We start from the raw sequence: 22,710 nt of genomic DNA on the forward strand, positions 1-22,710 counted from the left end.
CCCAGATGGCCTCCTACTTCAAGGATCGCAAGTTCCCCTCCCATATGGTCAGAAATTCCCTCCAGTGCATCTCCTCCACTTCCTGCACCTCGACCCTTGAACCTCACTCCTCCAATTACAACAAAGACAGAACCCCCAGTCCTCACCTTCTAACCCACTGACCTCTGGTTACAATGCATCATCCTCCATCATTTCTGCCACTTACAGTCAGACCCCACCACCAGAGATATATTTCCCTTCCCACCCCTCTCAGCATTCCGTAGAGACCATTCACTCTGCGACTTCCTAATTAGGTTAACCAACCACCCTCCACTCCTGGCACCTTACCTCGCCACTGCAAGGTGTAAAATGTGTGCCCACACCTTCCCCTCACCTTCATCCAAGCCCCAAAGAATCCTTCCACATCTGGCTGAGATTTTCTTGCACCTCCAAACACCTCATCCCTTTGTCCATTGCACTTGATGTGGTTTCCTGTACACTGGGGAGACAGGGTGTCAACATGTGGAACGATTCAAGAGAACATCGCCAGGACACAAGCACCAATTGTGCCCACTGTCTTGTAGGTGGGTGGCCTGCACTGCCAAATTATAGCCACCCAATGCCTGGAGGAAGAACACCTCATCTTCAGCCTTGGGACCCTCCAACCAAGTGGGATCAATGTCAACTTCACCAGTACCCTGATCTCCCCTCCCCCACCCTCCAATTCGGCACCACCTTCTTGAACTGTCCTACCCGTACATCATCTTTTCCACCTATTTGCTCCGCCCTCTGCTCTGACCTATCACCATCACCTTCATCTGCCTATAGCATTCCTAGCTATCTTCACCCCCAGCCTCAACCCCCTCCCATTTATCTCTCAGCCCCCTTGCACCCACCCCTACATTGCTGACGAAGAGTTTTGCTCAAGACGTCGACTCTCCTTCTCCTTGGATGCTGCCTGGCTGGCTGTGCTTTACCAGCACCACACTTTTTGATTATCAATTTAAGGCAGCAAGTAAAAATTCCAATACAGAATCCAGAAATTACTTATTTATTGAAAGGGTAGTGAGAATATGGAAATTGATTAATATTCACAGTTTGATGTGAATATTATTGATGCACTTAAATTGAAGTTAGACAAGCAAATTCAAAATTACATAATTGTTTTGGTGCAGGAGAAAGCTATTTAAGCTATTATGTCTGCACCTTCTGAATTAGTTTTTAAACTTGGTGCCTATCTCCTGTCGTTTACCTGTAATCCTGCGCATTGTTTCTGTTTAAGTGATCAGATTCTTGAACGTCTCAGTTCCATTTCCTTTCACTATATTTCCAAGAAATGTATTCCATAATCTTCCTGATGAAGAGCTTATACTCAAAACATCAACTCTTCTGCTCCTCGGATACTGCCTAACTGGCTTTGCTTTTCCAGCACCACACTCTTCGACGCTGATCTCCAGCATCTGCAGTCCTCACTTTCTCCTAATGTATTCCATAACCTAACTACTTGCTTTGTTAAAAAAAAAGTTTTTATTTGTTCCTTGCGTTTGCACACCAAGAAAAATGGAATAGGAAATTATATTGCTTTCGATTTGAAAGGTGGGAGAAAGTTCAAGTGAGGCATAAACCAAAATAGAGTGGCCGAGCACATGGCTTGATGCTCCACTGTATCTCCTGTATAAAAACACTCATAGGTCACTCTCTTTAAAATTTTGATTCCTTTCTTTCATCTTGTGTATTATAACTTCCTCAATTTTAGAATCAAGAAGTTTCCAGCACAATGGGAACGAGTATGTATTAGCTAGCAAGACAACTAATTGTTATTCATAGTATTTGGGCAAGACAGCATCCGATCTTTAAACCACGTTTTGTTTGAATCACCCTGTAAGTGTAATTGTATGGGAGTATTCTAATTTAAACAAAAAAAAATCTTATTTTCTAAGTATTTCGGAATTATTGTTAAAATTCACCTAAGGATCTTTCATTCTACCTCCTAAGAAATGCAAAAGAATACCACAAATGTGCAAATACCAAGAGTTTGGACCCAATGGCCATTTTCTTTACCAGTGGAACTACAGGAACTCCAAAAATGGCCCTTCATACCCACTGCAGTTATGGAATGGGCCTTACAGTAAATGGAAGGTCAGAGAACTAACATGTATAAGTTATACAATAATTTGGTATTGTTTTGGAACTTGAGCACCATTCTGTTAATAACAAAGGCATTGTATTGTTCTTTTTTATACTTAGTCCTAAAATAATCTTTTTTTTTGTTGTGGCAATTAATGACTTTACTCCATATGTTTATTATAATATTTGTTGTTTTTCTGTACCACAGCCAATGCACAAAAAGGCAACCTGCTTACAGTGCTCTGTAAGTGACATTCTTTCACAAGCTACAAGGCAGAGAGCCTTAGAATCGCTGGATATTAACTTTATAATATGTATAATATGGGAAAAGATCCCATGTTTGCAATATTTGAGACATTTTTCCAACATTTTTCCATGATTCCAACATTTTAGATCGTAACAATGGAAACAGTCATTGTATGGCCATTGCTGCTGGGTAGAAAGCAGGTGTAAAGAAAATAAATTGTAAGACTGTGTCCAACACCCTGAGAATGGCATTGAACTTAAATTGTTTCAGCCATTGTCTTTAAACAAAAATTCAGATGTCCTAAAAATGTTGTTTGACTGCATACATATGTTAATAGAGCTTCCTGTTTAAGGAGCAGTTGGAGTAATTTCCCTTTGAGCAGTGCAATGAAAGGTTTTCCAGTAATTGCAGTAGCTTTACCAGTGGCTGACAATGAACGAGTAAGAATATTTTTGTTATAGTGTAAAACTATGTGTGCTAATGACCAGTATTAGGAAAACGATACAATTGAGAAATCAAGGGAGTAAAGAAGGGTCAGAGGGAGGTGAAAATGAATATAAGAAAAGCAAAGAGAGATTATGAAAAAAAAGATTGGCAGTTAACACAAGGGAAATCCCAAAAACTTGTATAAGCACTTCACTAGTAAAATTGTAAAAAGAGCAGTAAGACCATAAGACATTAGAGCAGAAATTAAGCTATTTTGTCCATCAAGTCTGCTCCGCGATTCAATTATGGCTGATATGTTTCTCAACCCCATTCTCCCCATAACTTTTGATTCCCGTATCAATCAGAAAACTATCTCTATCTTAAAAATACTCAATGATCTAGCCTCCACAGCCTCCTGTGGCAATGAATTTTATAAATTCATCGCTGTCTGATCACTAGGAATCAGAAAAGGGATTTACACATAGAGGCATTTAAAATCTGATACCACAACATAGAGGCATGTTTGAAATGTTAAATTTAATACTGATTTTATTTACGAGGCTGATGATGCCCAGGCCATAAGTACTAGGAACAGGAGGAGGCCATTAGGTCCCACAAGTCTGCTCTGCCATTTGGTAGAATCATAGCTGATAACAACATTCCTTTTCCTGCCTTTTCCCCCAAATCCTTGATTCCCCAACTGATAAGAATCTATCAATCTTAGCCTAAATATACACAATTTTCTCAGAGCTACTTCCCACATAGCTCTCAGTGACAAGGAGTTCCAAAGACACTCAACCTTCTGAGAAAAGAAATTCCTCCTCATCTCAGTCTTAAATTGGTGCTCCTTTATTCTGAGACTATTTCCTCTCATCCTAGATTTTCCGGTGAAGAGAACCATCCTCTCAGCATTAACCTTACCTGTTCCCTTAAGACATCTATATTCTCATTCTTCTCAACCCTAGAGAAGAGAGTCCACCAACCTGTTTAGCCTTTGTTTCTCTTCATACCAGGGATCATCCTAGTGAACATTTTCTGAACTGTCTCCGGTAAGATGATATCTTTCCTTTGATAAGCTAACCTCAACTGCGACAGTATTCCAGATATGGTTTCACCACCATTTTGTACAGATGCAGCAAGCCTGCACTACTCTGTACTCCAACCATCTTGAGTACAACATTCCATTAGCATTCCTAATTATCTGCTGCTGGCTTTCTTAGTTTCGTAAACAAATACCCCCAAGGGCCCTTTGTATTGCAGCTTTTCTCCATTTTAACAATATTTTGTTCTTCCTTCCAAAATGAATAATTTCACATTTTCCCATCTTATCCTCCATTTGCCAACTTTTTGCCCACATACTTAATCTATATGTCTCTTAGTAATCTGTTTATATCCCCCTCCCAACTTGTCTTTCCACCTCTTTTTGTCATTTGCAGATTTGGTTGTAGTACATTTGCTTCCTTCCTCAAGTTGTTAATATGTGTTGTAAATAGTTGTTGCCCCCAGCACTAATCCCTGTGGAACCCCACTGGTTACAACCTGAAAAAGAATCCCTTATCCCCACTTGCTGTTTCCTACCTGTTAGCCAATTCTCTTTCCACGCTAATATATTCCCTCCAATACCATGGGCTGTTATGTTATAACTTAACCCTTTTGGGAGGTACTTTGTCAAATACCTTCTGGAAGCCCAAGTATTATACTACTTCTGGCTTCTCTCCATTGGATTGAGATTTCCTTGAAAACTTTGATAAATTAATCACATGATTTCCCTTTTCTGAAGCTACGGTGACTTCTAGTCATGGTGACAGACAAGGCAACACAGTCACTAGAAAGCTTTTAAATTGATAAGGAACGATGTATTGGATAAGATGTTTAAAGTGGAATGCACTTGGACCAGATGAGACGCATCCAAGCATTCTAAAGGATGCTAGAGTGGAAATTTCAGAGGCTTTGGCAATAATCTTTCAGTCTTCCCTAGATTCAGGAGAGTTGTCAAATGACTGGAGAATTGCAAACATTGCATTTTTGTTTAAAACAAAAGGTTGTAAAGGTAGGCCCAGCAATTACACGCAGTCAATTTGACTTTGGTTGTGGGGAAGCTCTTAGGGACAACTATTTGGCATAGAATTAATAGTTATATGGAAAATATGTGTTTACTTTTGAAGAGTTAGCATGGCTTTGTCAAAGGAAATCCATAGATTTTTTTCAAAGAAATAAAAGAGAATTAATGAGGACAAGGTTGTTAATATAGGTGTAAGTGGACTTCCACATAGATTTGATGCAGTACCATGCAATGGGTTTGAGAGTTTTTTAGGTCTGGGAATAAAAACGACAATAGCATTATGTATTCAAAATTAGCTGAGTGATAGGAAACAAATGATTAGTAGGGCTGGAGAAAATCTGCTTTGCCCAGGTTTTGGTATTGGGCACCCTTATTTGTCCCATTTTATACAAATGATATAGACCTTGGTTGGAAGGGCTGCAAATGTGTTGCTGGTCAAAGCACAGCAGGCCAGGCAGCATCTCAGGAATAGAGAATTCGACGTTTCGAGCATAAGCCCTTCCTGATGAAGGGCTTATGCTCGAAACGTCGAATTCTCTATTCCTGAGATGCTGCCTGGCCTGCTGTGCTTTGACCAGCAACACATTTGCAGCTGTGATCTCCAGCATCTGCAGACCTCATTTTTTACTCTTGGTTGGCAGGGGACAGTTTCATAGTTTGTGGATGACATAAAACTTGAGAGAATTGCAAACTGTGAATTTCAAAAGGAATTTGACAAGTTGGTAGAGTGGCTAGATAGGTATCAGATGAAGTTCACTAAAGAGAAGTGTGAGGTGATGAACTTTGATTCAAAGAACATGAAGAGACCGTATGAAATAAAGGTACAATCCTAAAGGAGGTGCTGGAACAGAGAAACCTGGTCATATATGTGTATAGGTTGTTAAAGATGTTAAGACAGGTAGTGAGAACAGTAAAGCCACATTTGGAATTTTGTTTTTCATAAATAAAGGCATTGATTACAAGAGTAGGGAGGTTGTGATGAACTGAGACCTCATCTAGATTAGACCTTGTCATGAGTACTGTGTATGTTTCTGAGTATCACACTGTGTGTGTGTGTGTGTGGCGGGGTTTAGGGGTTTAGGTTAGTGGGATATGAATGCGTTGAAGAGACTTTAGAAGAGAATTGTGAGAATGTGGTTTCTTATCCCTGGAATCAGTTGTGAGGAAAGATTGGAGAAGTTATGGTTGTCCTCCTTGGAGAGTTATCTAAGTAGAGATTTGATAAAAGTTTTCAAAATTATGAGAGGAGAAATTGTTCCTGCATGTAAAATTATTAAGAACCAGAGGAATTGGAGTCTGAAAAGTGCTATCTGGAAGTGTGATGGAGGCAGGTTCAATAGAGAAGTTTAGGAGAGCCTCCGTTAGAGTAGTTGTTTCTGTTTAAAGAATGTGGATTCCTGGGAATTGAGGCTGAATGGCCTCCTTTTGCACTGTAACAATTTTGTGAATAAAGCTCAAAGAACAGCACCTTTTTCAATTAGGCTGTTTGTTTGTTTTGCTACATGCTTCCTCCCTGGGGCCATCTATTAGTTCTTCTGTGGATTCAGTATTACTCTATAACTCTGCTCCACTTTTGGCATTTAATGTCTTCAATCTTCTGCCCTCGCATGGATGTTTTCTATTTTCTTTTCACATTCTTCATTTCACCCACATAATGCTTGCTTACGTGTCCCAATTCTAACATCATAATCTTGATGTGAATGCTTTCTCCACCAACATTTCTAGATTTTCTGAGTATTCCCAACAATTTCTGTTAATTTTCCTGATCAAGAATTGAATCTGGCATTTTCCTGAAAGTTGTTTTATAATACTCACTGTCACTTGGACAGAATCCCCACCTATTTCAGTTGATAGAAGTTTTATTATCATACAAACTTCATTTTGTTCTGATCCAAAACAAAATCCAGCATTAGCTAGTCTATCAAAAGTAGTTTGGTTATAATGCAGCAGGACAGAAAATTGACTATATAATGCCCTCTACCAGGTACTGGTTAGATCTCACTCCCTCTGATGTGATGTGGAATACCTCAGACACTGGCTGGGCTAAGTCTGCATGGAGCAGCTTCTTTTCACCTTGGATTCAAGGAGCTTGTGTTTTTGTCCATCAGATGCCACGGTTTGATTCGAAAATTATATTGGAAGTAAGCAAACAGTCATTAGCTTTCAATTTTAAAATATATTGCATGTATACTGTTGCAACTAATTGTATAAACCCCTTACCTGTGGAATGAATTCCATGATCAATGCGATTCTTTTTCTTCAATGCCATTATATGGCATTGCTGATCAAAACACAGCACTTAATTACAAACTTTTGCTTTGGGTACTTTTTAAAATTATTTTTAGTCATTCCATTGCATGCTTGTAGCCAGAGGAAAAGTTTTCTTTGAAAGTCTAGATGACCATCTACAAATTACAGATATTTATTTTGCTTTAAATTTGCCCTGAATTTATGATCATTTATTAAGTTGTTAAGTTAAAAAATGTGTTCATTGGCTCTCTTTATTCTGTTGTTTAATGTGAATGTTCCGTTTTGTGAGTGCGGTTTGCTGAAGTTCTTTCCAATTCCTAGCAACAGCAATCTCCTCTTAGGAGTTAGACTACAGAATAATGGATGCTGGAAAAACCTTTTTAGGGGGTGGTGGGGGCCGAGTGTTTCTTATCTCCATTTTTAAATCAAAATGATTGCAGTTTTGCTCCTAGGTTTTCCTAAAGTCTGAGTCAGTTGAGAGCATTCTTAACAGGTGCTAACTACAGACTCATGATGAACAGAAATAGGCCATTCAGCCCAAAACGTCTGGTTTGCTGTTCAGTGAGATCAGGACTGATCTGATAATTCTCCACTTCTTTTCCCCATAACCTTTGCTCCCATTGCCAATTAAAACTCTACCTCAGCCTTCAATATCCTTAATGACCCAGTCTCTACAACCTCTAAGATAAAGAAGATTCACTATCCTCAAAACAAATTCTTCCTCAACTCTGTCTTAAATGTACAATCCCTTATTGCAAGATTATGCCAAATGATTCTAGACTCTTCCCCAATGTTGGCCCTTACTTCAAAGGGGTTGGAGTGCAAAGTAGGGAAGGCTTGCTGCAATTGTACAAGGTGAGACCACATCTGGAGTACTGAGAGTGGTTTTGGTCCTCTTATTTCCAGAGAATATCAGTTCAGAAAAGATTCACTAGAATAATCCCTGGATATGGAGGGATTTCTTGTGAACAAAGGCTAAACAGGTGGGGGCTGGAGAAGTGATCTCATTGAAACATGGGCTTCTTAAGGAGTTTGACAGAGTTAATGCTGAGAAGAGTTTCCCCTCACAGGAGAGCCTAGGATAAGAGGGCATAGTTTCAGAATAAAGGAGTGCCAATTTATCACTAAGGGTAGGATTTCTTATGAGGGTTGAAAGTATTTGGAACTCCTCGTCACAGAGAGCTATGGGGGCGGATCCCTTGTGCATATTTAAGGCTGAGGTAGATTCTTGATCTTATGGGGAAAAGGCATGAAAGTGAACGTGAGGAATGTTGGATCCATGATCCTGTTAAATGGTGGAGCAGAACAGGCATAAGGGGCCCAATGGTATATTTGTATTCCTAATTCTTATGGTGTTATCTGAAAGTTGAATCAATTGTGGCTAACAAAAGAAATTTAAAGATTGCCTTCAAACAAGAAAAGTGGTTAAGACGAAAGATTATGAGCAATTTAGAATCCAGCAAATGATGACAAAGAAGCTAATTATCAAAAGGGAAAAGAGAATATGAATACATGCTAATGCAAACTTAATGAAAAAACAACAGCACAGCACAGGAACAGGCTTTTGGCCCACCAAGGCTGCATGATTCCTTTCTAAACTAAAACCCTTTTTGCCTTTACACTGTCTGAATCCCTCTATCCCATGTCCATTCATATATCTATCAAGATGCCTCTTTATGTCCTCCTCCTCCATCTCATTTGCTAATGCATTCCACTTACTACTGTTTTCTTTTAAGAAAAGCCTGCCTCTTACATCTCCTTTTAAATGTACTGCCTTTTACCTCAAATCTAGTAATTGACATTTCTACTGCTGAAAATGTGTTGCTGGAAAAACGCAGCAGGTCAGGCAGCATCCAAGGAACAGGAAATTCAACGTTTCGGGCATAAGCCCTTCATCAGGAATCATAATTCCTGATGAAGGGCTTATGCCCGAAACGTCGAATTTCCTGTTCCTTGGATGCTGCCTGACCTGCTGCGTTTTTCCAGCAACACATTTTCAGCTCTGATCTCCAGCATCTACAACCTCAATTTCTCCTCGTTAACATTTCTACCCCAGGAAAAAGATGATATCCATTCTGTCCATGCCTCTCATAACTTGTAAACTTCTTATTAGATAGCCGCTCAATACTGGACTGTAAGATCATCTTTAGCATGTGGGAAATAAAAGATGTCAGTGATTAGGAAAGCACATGAAATGTTGACCTTCGTTGCAAGGAGATTTGAATGAAGGAGTAAAGATGTCTTGCTGCAATTGTATAGAGCCAAATGAAAATGTCCCTGCAATATAGTGTGCAGTTTTAATAATCTTATTTAAAGAAGGATGTATACCAACTCCTCATTATCCATGGCGGTTAGGAGTATGAAAATCCTGTCAATAACAAATGTGTACACTGCTTCAGTGTAACTCTCCTATCTATCATAAATGACTGCTTAACCAGACCAGATGTGTCAGTGGAAAAAAAAGGATAGGGTCTGGGCCAACCTTGACTACACTGTTCATGTGTAACAAGGAATGACTGTACTGGGAAGGGGGGAGGAAGAGGAGGAGGGGAGACAGAAAGACTGCAGCAGAGTCTTGCCACATTAGCCCTTGGGATGACGGGATTGTTTTGTATCGAGAACGTGAGAAAACTAGGTCTGTATTCTCTAGAGATTTGAATAATGAGATGAGTTCATTAAAAAATAGACTTAGAAAATTTATATAAGGCCATTTTTGTACATTTGTGGAAGGTGATGAGGTGTTTCCCCTGATAAGTCTAGAACCATGGGATATAATCTCAGAATAGGAGATAGGCCATTTTAAGTTTGAGATGTGAAGGAATTTCTTTACACAGGGTAATCAATCTTTGGAGTTAACTATCTGAGGGCAGTGAAAGCCCAGTCATTGAGCATATTCAAGATAGAAATCTATGATAGATTTATGGATATTAAAATATATTAAAGGATATGGGAAAAGTAGAGGAAAGTAGCATTGCATTAGATGATCACCCAAGGTCTATATAATGGTGGAGCAGATTTAATGGGCTGAATGACCCACTTCTGCAGCTGTATTCCTCTGTTCCTATAATATTATTTTATTGTCATTTGGATGATTTTACTTTTAAATGTTCTTTTCCTAGGTTTTATCCACGTATCCCATAACAACCTTCTGTTCTCCACCTACGGTATATCGTATGCTAGTGCAAAATAATGTCAAAAGGTACTGTATTAATTTTCTGATTATTCGTCGATTACCATCCATTTAAGCTAAGCATATATAACAATCAAATCTACCTGAATCATCCAGTTATCTGCATTCATGCACAGGAGCTCCTTAATAACATTTACAGCTCCATCCTGATTTGGTGCAATCAACTTTTACAAAGTACTTCATTATTTTTGTAGTTTTATTTTTCTTAAGGTGATATTCTCCAGATATTTATTTATGGATCAAAACCTTTCCACCTTGATAAGAATTTACATTGTGGTCAACAGACTCCTGAATGCATACTGTTGTACATTGTTTTTTGCCTGTAGGAGGTTGGTTAGTTCAGTGGCAGTTTGGCTGGCTGGTCTGCAAGGCAGAAGGATGCCAACAGTGTGGGTTCAGTTCTTGTACTGGCTGAGATTACCACAAAGGACTCTCCTTTAAAATCTGTCCCCTCACCTGAGGCATGGTGACCCACAGGTTAAACCACCATCAAGCTTGTCTCAATTGAGAGAGCAGCCTTATGCTCGCATAATATTTTGGGACTTTATCTTTTATATTGTCTATAAAGAAATAGAAATTAATTAGTCAGGAATCAATTATATGCCCAGTAAGTGTTCCAGTGGGGCCACATTCAAAGCATTGATGTGTCACGTTTGTGTGTCATATAATAATGGCCAAATAATTTGCACACTGTGGTGATAGTGAAAGGACATTCAGTGGTTAGAGGAACATACAGGAGGTTCTGTGTTTGCAAACGCGACTCCCGGATGGTGTCTTGCCTCCCGAGTGTCAGGGTCAGAGTGTGTCAGATTGAGCATTCTGGATTCTCAAGGGGGAGGGTGAGCAGCTGAAAGCTGTGGTACACATCGGTACCAATGACATAGCAAGAAAAAGGGATGAGGACCTGAAAAATGAATATAGGCAGTTTAGGTTGGAAGCTAAAAGGTAGGACGAGGACAAGTGAGGCTAGGAACCGAGAGCAAGTGCAGCTGAAAACATTGCTGCAGAGCTGGTGTAGAAGGGAGGGCTTCAGATATGTGGATCATTGGGACTCCTTGTGGGGAATGTGTGACCTGTACAAGGAGGATAGGTTGCACCTGCACTGGAAGGGAACCAATATCCTGAGCGGCAAGTTTGCTAGAGCTCTTCGGAAGGGTTTAAACTAGTTTGGCAGGGGGGTGGGAATTGGAGCTACAGATCAGAGAATAGGCTAGCTGGTGAACAGACAGAGGGTGCAGAGAGTCTGTGAGGAAGGATAGACAGTTAATAGAGCAAAGTTGCAGTCAGTGTGATGGATTGAAGTGTGTCTATTTTAACGCAAGAAGTGGCACAGTGGTTAGCACTGCTGTCTCACAGCGCCAGAGACCTGGGTTCAATTCCCGCCTCAGGCGACTGACTGTGTGGAGTTTGCACGTTCTCCCCGTGTCTGCGTGGGTTTCCTCCCACAGTCCAAAGATGTGCGGGTCAGATGAATTGGCCATGCTAAATTGCCCGTAGTGTTAGGTAAGGGGTAAATGTAGGGGTATGAGTGGGTTGCGCTTCGGCGGGTCGGTGTGGACTTGTTGGGCCGAAGGGCCTGTTTCCACACTGTAAGTAATCTAATCTAATCTAATCTAAGTGTCAAGAATAAGGGTGATGATTCAGAGCAAGGATGAGATTAACATAAAGGAGCTACGATGCTGTAGCCATTATGGAGACTTGGATATCACAGAGGCAGGAATGGTTCTTGCATGTTCCTGTGCTTAGATGTTTCAAAAGGATAGGGAGGGAGATTTTGGGGGGGTGGAGGCGGCGAATGGTATGGCTAATCAGAGATAGTATCACAGCTGCAGAGAGGGATGTCATTGAGGAGGGTTTGTCTACTGAGTCAGTATGGGTGGAAGTCAGAAACAGGAAAGGTGCAGTCACTATATTGGGAGTTTTCTAAAGCCCCCCCCCCCACTCTCCTCCTCCAGCAACAGAGACATGGAGGAGCGGATTGGGAGACATACTTTGGAATTATGCAGAAGTTACAGGGTTGTTGTCATGGGTGACTTCAACTTCCCTAATATTGATTGGAACCTCCTTAGTGCAGATAGTTTGAATCAAGCAGATTTTGTCAGGTATGTCCAGGAAGGATTCCTGACTCCATAGGCTGACTATAGGGGAGGCCATATTGGATTTGGTGTTTGACAACAAACTAAATCAGTTGTCAGATGTCTTGGTGGGAGAGCATTTAATTGACGGAGGGAGGATTACAATGCTATGAGGCAGAAATTGTGGAGCTTAAATTGGGAACAGATGTTTTCGGGGAAATGCACAACAAGAATGTGGAGGCTGTTTAGGGAGCACTTGCAAGGATAGGTTTGTCCAGTTGAGGCAAGGGAAGAGATTGTAGGATAGAGGAACCTTGGATGGCGAGATGTGGACCATCTAGTCAAAAGTAAGAAGAAGGCTTACTTAAGGTTGAGGAAGCAAGAACCAGACAGGCTTCTAGGGGGTTACAACATAACGAGGAAGTAACTGAATGAAAAAACTTTGGCATGGAGGATTAAGGAAAACCCCAAGGAGTTCTACACTTGCATGAGGAACAAGAGGATGGCCAACGTGAAGGTAGAGCCAGTCAGGGAGAGTGGAGGAAACTTGTGCCTGGAGTCAGAGGAGGTATGGGAGGTCCTTAATGAACACTTTGCTTCAGTATTCATTAGTGAGAGAGACCTTGTCATTTGTGAGGACAGTGTGAAACACGCTGATACGCTCTAACAGGTTGATGTTAAGAAGGAGGATGTGCTGGAAATTTTGAAAAACGTGAAGATAGCTAAGCCCCTGGGCCAGACAAGATCTACCCAAAGTTACTATGGGAAGCAAAAGAAGAGATTGCTGTACCTTTGACAATAACCTTTTCGTTTTCACTATTCACTGGAGTAGTACCAGATGATTGGAAGGTAGCAAATTTTATTCCCTTGTTCAAGAAAGGGAATAGGGATAACCCTGGGAATTATAGACCAGTCAGTCTTAGGTCAGTGGTGGGCAAATTATTGGAGAGGATTCTGAAAGACAGGATTTATGATCACTTGGAAAAGCATAGCTCAATTAGAGACAGTCAGCATGGCTTTGAGAGGGCCAGGTCATGCCCCTCAAGCTTTATTGAATTCTTTGAGGGTGTGATAAAATACACTGATGAAAGTAGAACAGTGGATGTGGTGTAAATGGATTTTAGCAAGGCATTTGATAAGGTTCCTCATGGTAGGCTCATTCAGAAAGTAAGGAGGCATGAGATATAGAATTGGCCGGCCCGTAGAAAACAGTGGGTGGTAGCAGGTGGAAAATATTCAGCCTGGAACTCAGTGACCATTGGTGTTCCGCAGGGATCTCTGCTCTTTATGATTTTTATAAATGACCTGGATGAGAAAGTGGAAGGGTGGGTTAGTAAGTTTGCTGATGACATGAAGGTTGGTGGAGTTGTGGATAGTGTGGCGGCTTGTTGGTTGCAACTGGACATCAACAGGATGGAGAGCTGGGCTGAGAAGTGGCAAATGGAGCTCAACCTGGAAAAATGTGATGTGATTCATTTTGGAGGGTCGAATTTGAATGCAGATTACAGGGATAAAAGCAGGCTCTTGGCAGTGTGGAGGAACAGAGGGATCTTGAAGTCCACACCCATAGATCTCTCAAAGTTGCCATGAAGTGAAGAAGGTGTATGGTATGTGTTCCTTTATTGATCAGAGTATTGAGTACAGGAGTTGGGTGGTCCTGTTAGAGCATACCAGCCTGGTTAGGCCACTTTTGGAATATTGAGTGCAATTCTGGTCTCCTTTCTGTCAGAAGGATATTGTGAAACTTGAAGGGTGCAGAAAAGGTTTATGTGGATATTGCCAGGATTGGAGGATTTGAGCTATAAGGAGAGGTTGAATAGGCTGGGGCTGTTTTCCCTGGAACGTCAGAGGCTGAGGGGTGACCTTATTGAGGTTTATAAAATCATGAGGGGCATGGATATGATAAAAAGACAAAGTCTCTTCCCTGGAGTTGGGGAGTTTAGAACTAGAGGGGATGGTTTTAGGGTGAAAGGGGAAAGATATAAAAGAGACCTAAGGGGCAATCTTTTCACGCAGAGGGTGGTACGTGTATGGAATGAACTGCCAGAGGAAGTGGTGGAGGCTGGTACAGTTTAAAAGGCATCTGGATGGGTATATGAATAGGAACGGTTTGGAGGGATCTGGGCCGGGTATTGGCAAGTGGGACTAGATTGGGTTGGGAAATCTGTGGCATGGACAAGTTGGACTGAAGGGTCTGATTCCATGCTGTACATCTCTCTGACTCTAAGTTGATACAGTTGTTAAGAAGATGTATGGTGTGTTGGCATTCATTCGCAGTGGGATTGAGTTTAAGAGCAACGAGGTTATGCTGCAGCTCTGTGAAGTCCTGGTTCAACTACTTGGAATATTGTGTTCAGTTCTGGTTGCCTCATTATAGGAAGGGTGTGGAAGATTTAGAGAGGGTGCAGAGGAGATTTACCAGATGCTTCCTGGTCTGGAGGGCATGTGTTATGAAGAAAGGTTGAGGATGCTAGGGCTTTTCTCTTTGGAACGAAGAAGGATGAGAGATGACTTGATAGATGTGTGCAATATGGTGAGAGGAGTAGATAGAGTGGATAGCCAGAGACTTTTTCCCAGGGCGAAAATGGCTTTCACGAGGGGATATAATTTGAAGATAATTGGAGAATGTTTAGGGGAAATGTCAGAGATGGGTTAAGTACCCAAAGAGTGGTGGGTGCATGGAATGCACTGCCAGTGGTAGTAGTAGAATCAGATACATTAGGGACATTTAATCGATTCTAGGATAGGCAAATGGATGATAGTAAAATGAAGGGTATGTAGGTTAGTTTAATCTTTGAGTTGGATAAAACATTGGCACAACATCGAGGTCTGAAGGGTCTGTACTGTGCTGTACTATATGTTCTTTGTAATTTTCTACTAAGCAGCATGGAAATTAAAATTAAGCAAAGACCACTCATCTTATCAAACTTAGTGTAATTATTGCCAACATCTGGCCACCAGAGAACTACCAGGGGTCAGTGGTGACAGCACATTATCTGATGTGGAAGATGTGATCCATGTTTAAAAGAAAAAGCCGCATATCATGCAAAAACAAAATGCTTACCAGTGCAAGAATGAAAACACAGCGAAAGCAATAAGAATTAGGGGCTGATGTCATTGTGGCATTTAAGAAGATTAAACAAATGAAGTCTAGATATTCAGTACAAATTCTCTGTAGTAAAAGTTGCCTAGTTTATCATTATTTCACTTTCACATCGGTAAGTTTTAAGACCAGAAATGTCAATGAGGATTACGAGATTTGTTCAAACATAGTTACAGTAGTACAATATAGTACCTTATCTGATTGACACCAATGAATAAAGAAAACTTACAGCCCAGGAATAGGCCTTTTGGCCCTCCAAGCCTGAGCCGATCCAAATCCACTGTCTAAACAATTACCCAATTCCTGAGCATCTGTATCCCTCTTTTCCACACCTACACATGCATCTCTCCAGCCACACCTTAAATGAATCAACCTTGCCTGCCTCTGCTAGCAATGCGTTCCAGGCACATACCACCCTCTGTGTAAAGTACTTGCCGCATATATCCCCCTTAACTTTTCACCTTGAACACGTGACCTCTCTTATTGAATCCCTCACCCTGGGAAAAAGCTTATCTCTATCTACCCTGTCCATACCCTTTATGATTTTGTAGACCTCCATCAGCCCCCCCCCCCTCAATCTCCTATTTTCTAATGAAAACAACCCTAATCAACTCAACCTCTCTACATAGCTAGCACCTTCCATAGCAGGCAACATCTTCGTAAACGTTCTCTGCACCCTCTCCAAAATATCCAGATCCTTTTGGGAATGTGATGACCAGAACTGTATACAGTATTTTAAATGCAGCCGAACCAAAGTCTTGAACAATTTTATCATGACCTGTCAGCTGTCGTACTCGATACCTTATCCGATGAAGGCAAGCATACCATATGCCTTCTTGACCACTCTATCCACCTTGCAGCAACCTTCAGGGTACAATGGACCTGAACTCCCAGATCTCTCTGCTTTTTCTAAGGCTATTCCATTTACAGTGTAGTTCGCTCTAGAATTAGACATCCAAAAATGCATCACCTCACATTTGCCTGGATTGAACTTCTCTGCCCAACTTTCCAGTCTATCTGTATTCTCCTGTATTCTTTGACAGTCCTCTATGCTTTCTGCTACTCCACCAATCTTCATGTCATCTGCAAACTTACTGATCAGACCAACAATGCCTTCTTCCAGATCATTTATATATATTACAAACAACAGTGACTCCAGCACTGACCCCTGTGGAACACCACTGGTCACCTTTTTCCATTTCGAGAAACTCCCTTCAACTACTATTACTCTGTCTCCAGTTCTTTATCCACCTAGCTAGAACACCCTGCACACAATGTGACTTCACTTTCTCCATTAGTTTACCACGGGGAACCCTATCAAACGCATTACTAAAGTCCATGTATATGACATCTACAGCCTTTCTTTCATCTATCAATTTGGTCACTTCCTCAAAGAAATCTATTAAGTTGGTAAGGCACAATCTACCCCGCACAAAACCATGTTGCTTATCACTGACAAGCCCATTTTTTGCCAAACATAAATAGATTTTATCCCTCAATACCTTCTCTAGCAACTTTCCCACCACTGACGTCAGACTCACTGGTCTGTAGTTACCTGGAAACATCTTGTTATAGCATCTCCCTCTCCTAGTACCACTGCATTGATAACTATCTGCAATATTGACCATTGTACTCACCAAGCATCAGACTGCCTCCCAGAGCTGCCACCTGCTTGACAACATTCACCACTCTCTTTCCTCCTCCTGACAGAACTTGCCCAGACATAACAGAGCCCGTGTTCCTGGCTGCAAGGTGTCAGTTACTTTGGAGATTATCAGCAAAGACATAGAGCAGACATTTTAACAGTGTAAGAAGTAGTGAACTTCTATCTACAAAACTGCAAAGTTATTTATAAAGATGCTGTGGATGACACATCAATGGGTCCTCATTAAATATTTTTCTTTCTTTCCTTCCCACTCTAAATGCAGTCCTAACTTCCTCAACAAGGATGGAGGGAACTTGCTATGTACTTGTCCCCCTGTTGGCCTGAAAATCTTTGCTGATCATTCATGGGAGTGTTTGGGCATAGAGAGTCTGAGCTTGTAGCAATTGACCTGTCCAGATGCAAACTCACCCTTTTCAGCCTGACATTTACAGACTTTGGCATCACAGACAGAGGGAGCTGAAAGCCCTGGGCAGCTCTGAAGCAATGTTCTTTCTTAATTTGTCTTTCTGTTGCAAACAGTTTGCTGACTGCCTACAACAAACTTGGCTGCTGCCCTTTCTGTGCAGTTTGTTGAAATCATTCATGTCATGGTCTTCTGACTGGGACTGAGCAGGTGCCTGGTCTCGGGCATTCCCGAGTACTAAAGACCTGGGACCATTTATTTCTCAACCATCTCTAGAGAGGTGCTGTTCTTCGAGCTAGTGCTGAGCTTTGCTGATGTTGGCCAGGGAATAAGGTGGTGTGTTGAACCAGCAGGCAACGGGAAGCTAAGAGTCTTTATTCATAGAATCATAGAATCCCTACAGTGCGGAAACAGGCCATTTGGCCCAACAAGTCCCTCCAAAGGTGAAAGTGAGGACTGCAGATGCTGGAAATCAGAGTCAAGAGTGTGGTGCTGCAAAAGCACAGCAGGTCAGGCAGCATCCAAGGAGCAGGAGAATCAACATTTCGGGCACAAGCCCCTGATGAAGGGCTTTTCCCTGAAACATTGATTCTCCTACTCCTTGAATGTTGCCTGACCTGCTGTGCTTTTCCAGCACCACACACAAGTCCCTCCAGAGAGTATCCCACTCAGACCCATTCCCTATCCTATAACTTTATATTTCTCCTGACTAATGCATCTAACCTACCCATCCCTGAACACTATAGGCAATTTAGCTTGGCCAATTCACCTTTGGACTGTGGGAGGAAATGGGAGCACCTAGAGGAAGCCCATGCAGACACAGGGAGAATGTGTAAACTCCATACAGTCGCCCGAGGTTAGAATCAAACCCAGGTTCCTGGCGCTGTGAGGCAGCAGTGCTAATCACTGAACCACCATGTATGTTTTCTGCGAAGTGGTCACCCATCTACACTTTGTTTCCCCAAGGTGGAGGAGATGACATTGTGAACAGTGAATGCAGTGTATTGATTGAGTGAAGTGCAGGTAAAGCAGTGCTTCAGCTGAAAGGTGTGTTGGGGCCCTTGGATACTGATGGATCTGGTGATTTCACACCCCTAGTTGCCTCCAAGCTCACAGTCTCCCAACCACACACAGCTCGCTTTTACCTCCTTCCCAAAATCCACAAATAGGACTGCTCAAGCTCTCCCATTGTTTCTGTCTGCTCCTGCCCCACAAAACTCATCTCTTCCTACAGTTATAGACCAGGCCTGACCCCTCAAAACATCTTCAAGCAGGTAGCCCAGACTATAACTTTGCTGTTTGTTTCAGGGAAGTGTACAGTGAATATTCCTGGAGTGAGTTAGCTGGTCTGACTGCCAAGTTTTAAACAACCAGAATTTATTTACAAAATTACTGAATGAAACACAACAAACCGAAAACAGAATACCCAAATAACTTATCCTATCCAAAAACCTGACAGACTATCCTGACTTAATGATGCTGTTCCAAAATACTTGCACAGTCCCAGTAAACAGTCCCCTTAGCACAAAGAGTAAAAATGACACAAGAAGCTTGCAGGTTACAAAGTCAGAAGAGCAGAAGGAGGGAGAATACCAGCAGCCTTTCTTCACACACACTGCTCAGCTGGGGAGCTGGCCACACTCCCTTGATTATACCAGGTATTTTTAAAGGCTTGAAAGCTTTCTGCCTGGAGTATTACCTGTTAGGTATAAACAAAAAGGGCCCCAATAATATATTCAAACCCAGTCTAGGCCAATTACTTACCTCTGGAAAAAAAAATATCATCAATATCCAAAGATGGCTTCATTTTTCTGTACCTCAAAAAAAATTGGTTGGTACTCTAAAGCATGCACATTCATTGACTATAATCATGCAAGCATTTGAATTCAATCTATGGTACTTCCTCCACTGAACACCTCTGTTTCTCATTCGAGTCTCAACAATGCATCGGCAATCACATTTTCTCGACCTGACACATGCACAGTTTTCAAAATGAATGGCTGTAACAAACTCCGTCTAAACAGTCAGGCATTTTTATTCTTAAATTTCTCCACAAATGTCAGTGGATTGTAATCAGTGTATACGATTGTCTCCGCTGCATTCATACTAATATAAACACTGAAATGTTATAATGCCAACACCAAGCTCAAAGTCTCTTTCTCAACTGTTGAAACTTTCTGCTGATGAAAGTTCAACTTCCTGGAGAAATACACGATAGGTCTTTCTATCATCTCATTGTCTTCCTGCAGGAGCACAGCATTGACACCCATGTCACTGGCATTGATAGCCACCTTGAAAGGCTTTGCGTAATCAGATGTGGCTAATACTGAGGCAGTGGTTAACACTGTTTTCAGGCTGTCAAATACCTTCTGACAGTCTGCTTTCCACTGAAACCTCTTGCCTTTTCTTAGCAATTCAGTGAGTGGAGCAGCCACACTGCTAAAATTTGGCACAAACTTTCAATAAAATCCACTCAATCCCAGGAACAATAATACTGCTATTGTTGTCGACGATATGGGAAATTCCTCAATTACTTTTGTTTTTGCATCCCGTGAGGCCATTTGTCCACGTCCGATAACATGGCCCAGGCTTTGGTAAATTCACTTTGAGCTAGGTTAATCACTGAGCCTGCCTACCGAAGTCGATCGAACAAGTCCAATAAATGTTGTAAATTTTCCTTCCGTGAGTAACTTAAAATCACCAGGTCATCGATGTACACCACACCATTGGGTAATCAGGCAATGAGTTATTAGTTAGCTTCTGAAATGTAGCTAGAGCATTTTTCATAGCAAATGGCATGACTTTAAACTGATACAGTCCATTTGGCATTACAAAAGCCAAAATTGCCTTTGCTGTTTCTGACAAATGGTACCTTCCAGTAGCCTCTGAGCAAGTCCAACTTTGAAATGTAAGTTGCTAGTCCCACCTTTTAAACACAGTCTTCCAACCACGGAATTGGATATGCATCAGTCTTTGTAACTGCATTAACATGTGGATTTGGCATCATTACTATAGATGAGCTCCAGTCACTGTAACTCACTTTGATTATGTCGTCTTGGAGCATGCGTTCAATTTCCTTCTGAACCTGTGCCAGCTTGAGAGGGTTATGCCTATAAGGACGTTGCTTAATTGGAACAGCTTCTCCGATATCTACAACATGCACAATTAGGTTAGTACTTCTCAGTTTATTTCCACATATTCCCCCATGTGATAGTAATAACTCAGTGTCTAGATTAGAGTGATGCTGGAAAAGCACAGCAGTCAGGCAGCATTCGAGGAGCAGGAAAATCGACTTTTCGAGCAAAAGCCCTTCATAGGAATGGAGGCAGGGAGCCTCCAGGGTGGAGAGATAAATGGGGTGTGGGGCTGGGGAGAAGGTAACAAAGAGTACTCACTGAGATTCTTATGGAGAGAGGAGGAGAACTTCTTCAAGGTAGGCATCCTTGCAAGAGGATTCGCAGTAAGGTTAAACTCAACTAGGCAAAAGTGAGGACTGCAGATGCTGGAAACCAAAGTCTAGATTAGAATGGTGCTGGAGTCAGGCAACTCAGTCATGTCATTTTGATTTTTCTCAGGATGGTAACTCAATAATTTATCCCAATTTTTGGCAACTTCCTCATTGTCCAATTTAATTTGAGGAATGTCCAATCCAGAATCCTCTGAACTTGGTTCGTCTCTCTGTGTAATAATCATTAACACCTTCTCTTCTTACTTTCCTTCCCTTTTGAGCATATTCACATGACACGCTATGTGAGACTTTTTTCCTGTCTGGAGTCCTTACCAAGTAGTTCACCTCACTCAATTTCCTTTCAATTTGATAAGGTCCACTAAACCTTGCTTTTAAAGGTTCACCTGTTACGGGAAGTAACATTAATGTTTTATCCTCATAGCAAAACTGTGACTTTTGGATTTCTTGTCTGCTTCCTGTTTCATTGCATGCTACGATACTTTTAAGTGCTGTCTAGCCAACTCCCCAGCTCTATTTAATCGTTCTCTAAAATTTGACGCATAGTCCAATTGTGTGGTCCCTGAATTCTGACCTACTAATTTCTCGTTAATCAATTTTAACAGTCCTTTTACTTCATGCCCAAAAACTAATTCAAATGGACATTGGTCGATTCATTTGATGCATCTCTGATCGTAAAATGCATAAACTGAATTCCCTTATCCCGATCATCTGGACAGTCCGGACTATAAGTCCTCAACATAGCCTTTAATGCTTGATGCCGCCTTTCTAGCACTGCCTGTGATTCTGAATGGTACGCAGTAGATTTGAATTGTTTTATTTCTAAGCTGTCCATAACTGCCTTAAATAGTTTAGATGTGAAGTTTGACCATTGATCTGATGTATCTCTATTCGTGGTCCATATCTAGTAAAAAAAAATGTGGGTAATTCCTCTACAATCTTTTTAGCTGTAACATTGCGTAATGGAATGGCCACTGGAAATTTAGTCAATACATCCACTATTGATAACAAATATTGAGTTAGGGGACCTAAGCAATCAATTAAGACTCTTGTAAAAGGTTTCTCATTATACCAGATTTTTTAAAAAAGACTTGAAAGCTTTCTGCCTGAAAATCTGTTTGGTATATGCAAAAAGGGCCCCACTAATTTATTCAAACCCAGTCTAGTTGAAGCCTGGCCAATTATCCCCTCTCTGGGGAAAAAAAGCTCAAAGGCACAGTAACTTTGAGAAAAGACCAACTTTGTGACACTACCTCAACTTGATATTTCCCCCCCCCTTGTCTAGTTCTTCCCATTTCCGCGATATATTGAGAATTTAACTTCGCAAACAATGTGATTGATGCTGCAAGTTCTCTTTGGTATTTGTGACCTCATGTAGTTTATTTTTAATCTAGTTACAGATTCAAAAGCCTCCAGCACTGTGTGAGTGCTGGAGAGCCCATGAACCCTGAAGTGATGGTGACTTGGAAAAAACAAACGGGCTTAGACATCTATGAAGGATATGGCCAAACTGAGACTGTACGTGCTTTGATCTTGAGTAGCAGTTTTGTTTTCTTTAATGAAGGGTGAAAGAAACCATGCAGCGTTTTGCAGTGAATGGAAGTGCCTATAACCTAGGAAAGCAGTTCTTGGTTATTTCCTTTGGAAACAGCACGTCACATTGGATCATCCTCATTGCAAAAATAACTGAAAAGTTCTCTTCTCCACTGCATCTCC

General features: G+C 41.3%; 1 protein-coding gene across 4 annotated transcripts in view; it reads left to right on the top strand.

Annotated features, from left to right (window-relative positions):
• Window positions 1–22,710, top strand: part of LOC132825146 (acyl-coenzyme A synthetase ACSM3, mitochondrial-like) — a 67,360-nt gene that overhangs the window by 14,806 nt on the left and 29,844 nt on the right. For all 4 annotated transcript variants that reach the window (XM_060840159.1, XM_060840158.1, XM_060840161.1 and 1 more), the window contains exons 5-8: window positions 1,975–2,118; window positions 6,826–6,982; window positions 10,211–10,290; window positions 22,389–22,512. In XM_060840159.1, the coding sequence (XP_060696142.1) occupies window positions 1,975–2,118; window positions 6,826–6,982; window positions 10,211–10,290; window positions 22,389–22,512 (505 nt within the window). The remainder of the gene's footprint in view (window positions 1–1,974; window positions 2,119–6,825; window positions 6,983–10,210; window positions 10,291–22,388; window positions 22,513–22,710) is intronic.

This window comes from Hemiscyllium ocellatum, chromosome 20 (genome assembly GCF_020745735.1).
Source record: "Hemiscyllium ocellatum isolate sHemOce1 chromosome 20, sHemOce1.pat.X.cur, whole genome shotgun sequence".
NCBI classification, from domain to species: Eukaryota; Metazoa; Chordata; class Chondrichthyes; order Orectolobiformes; family Hemiscylliidae; genus Hemiscyllium; species Hemiscyllium ocellatum.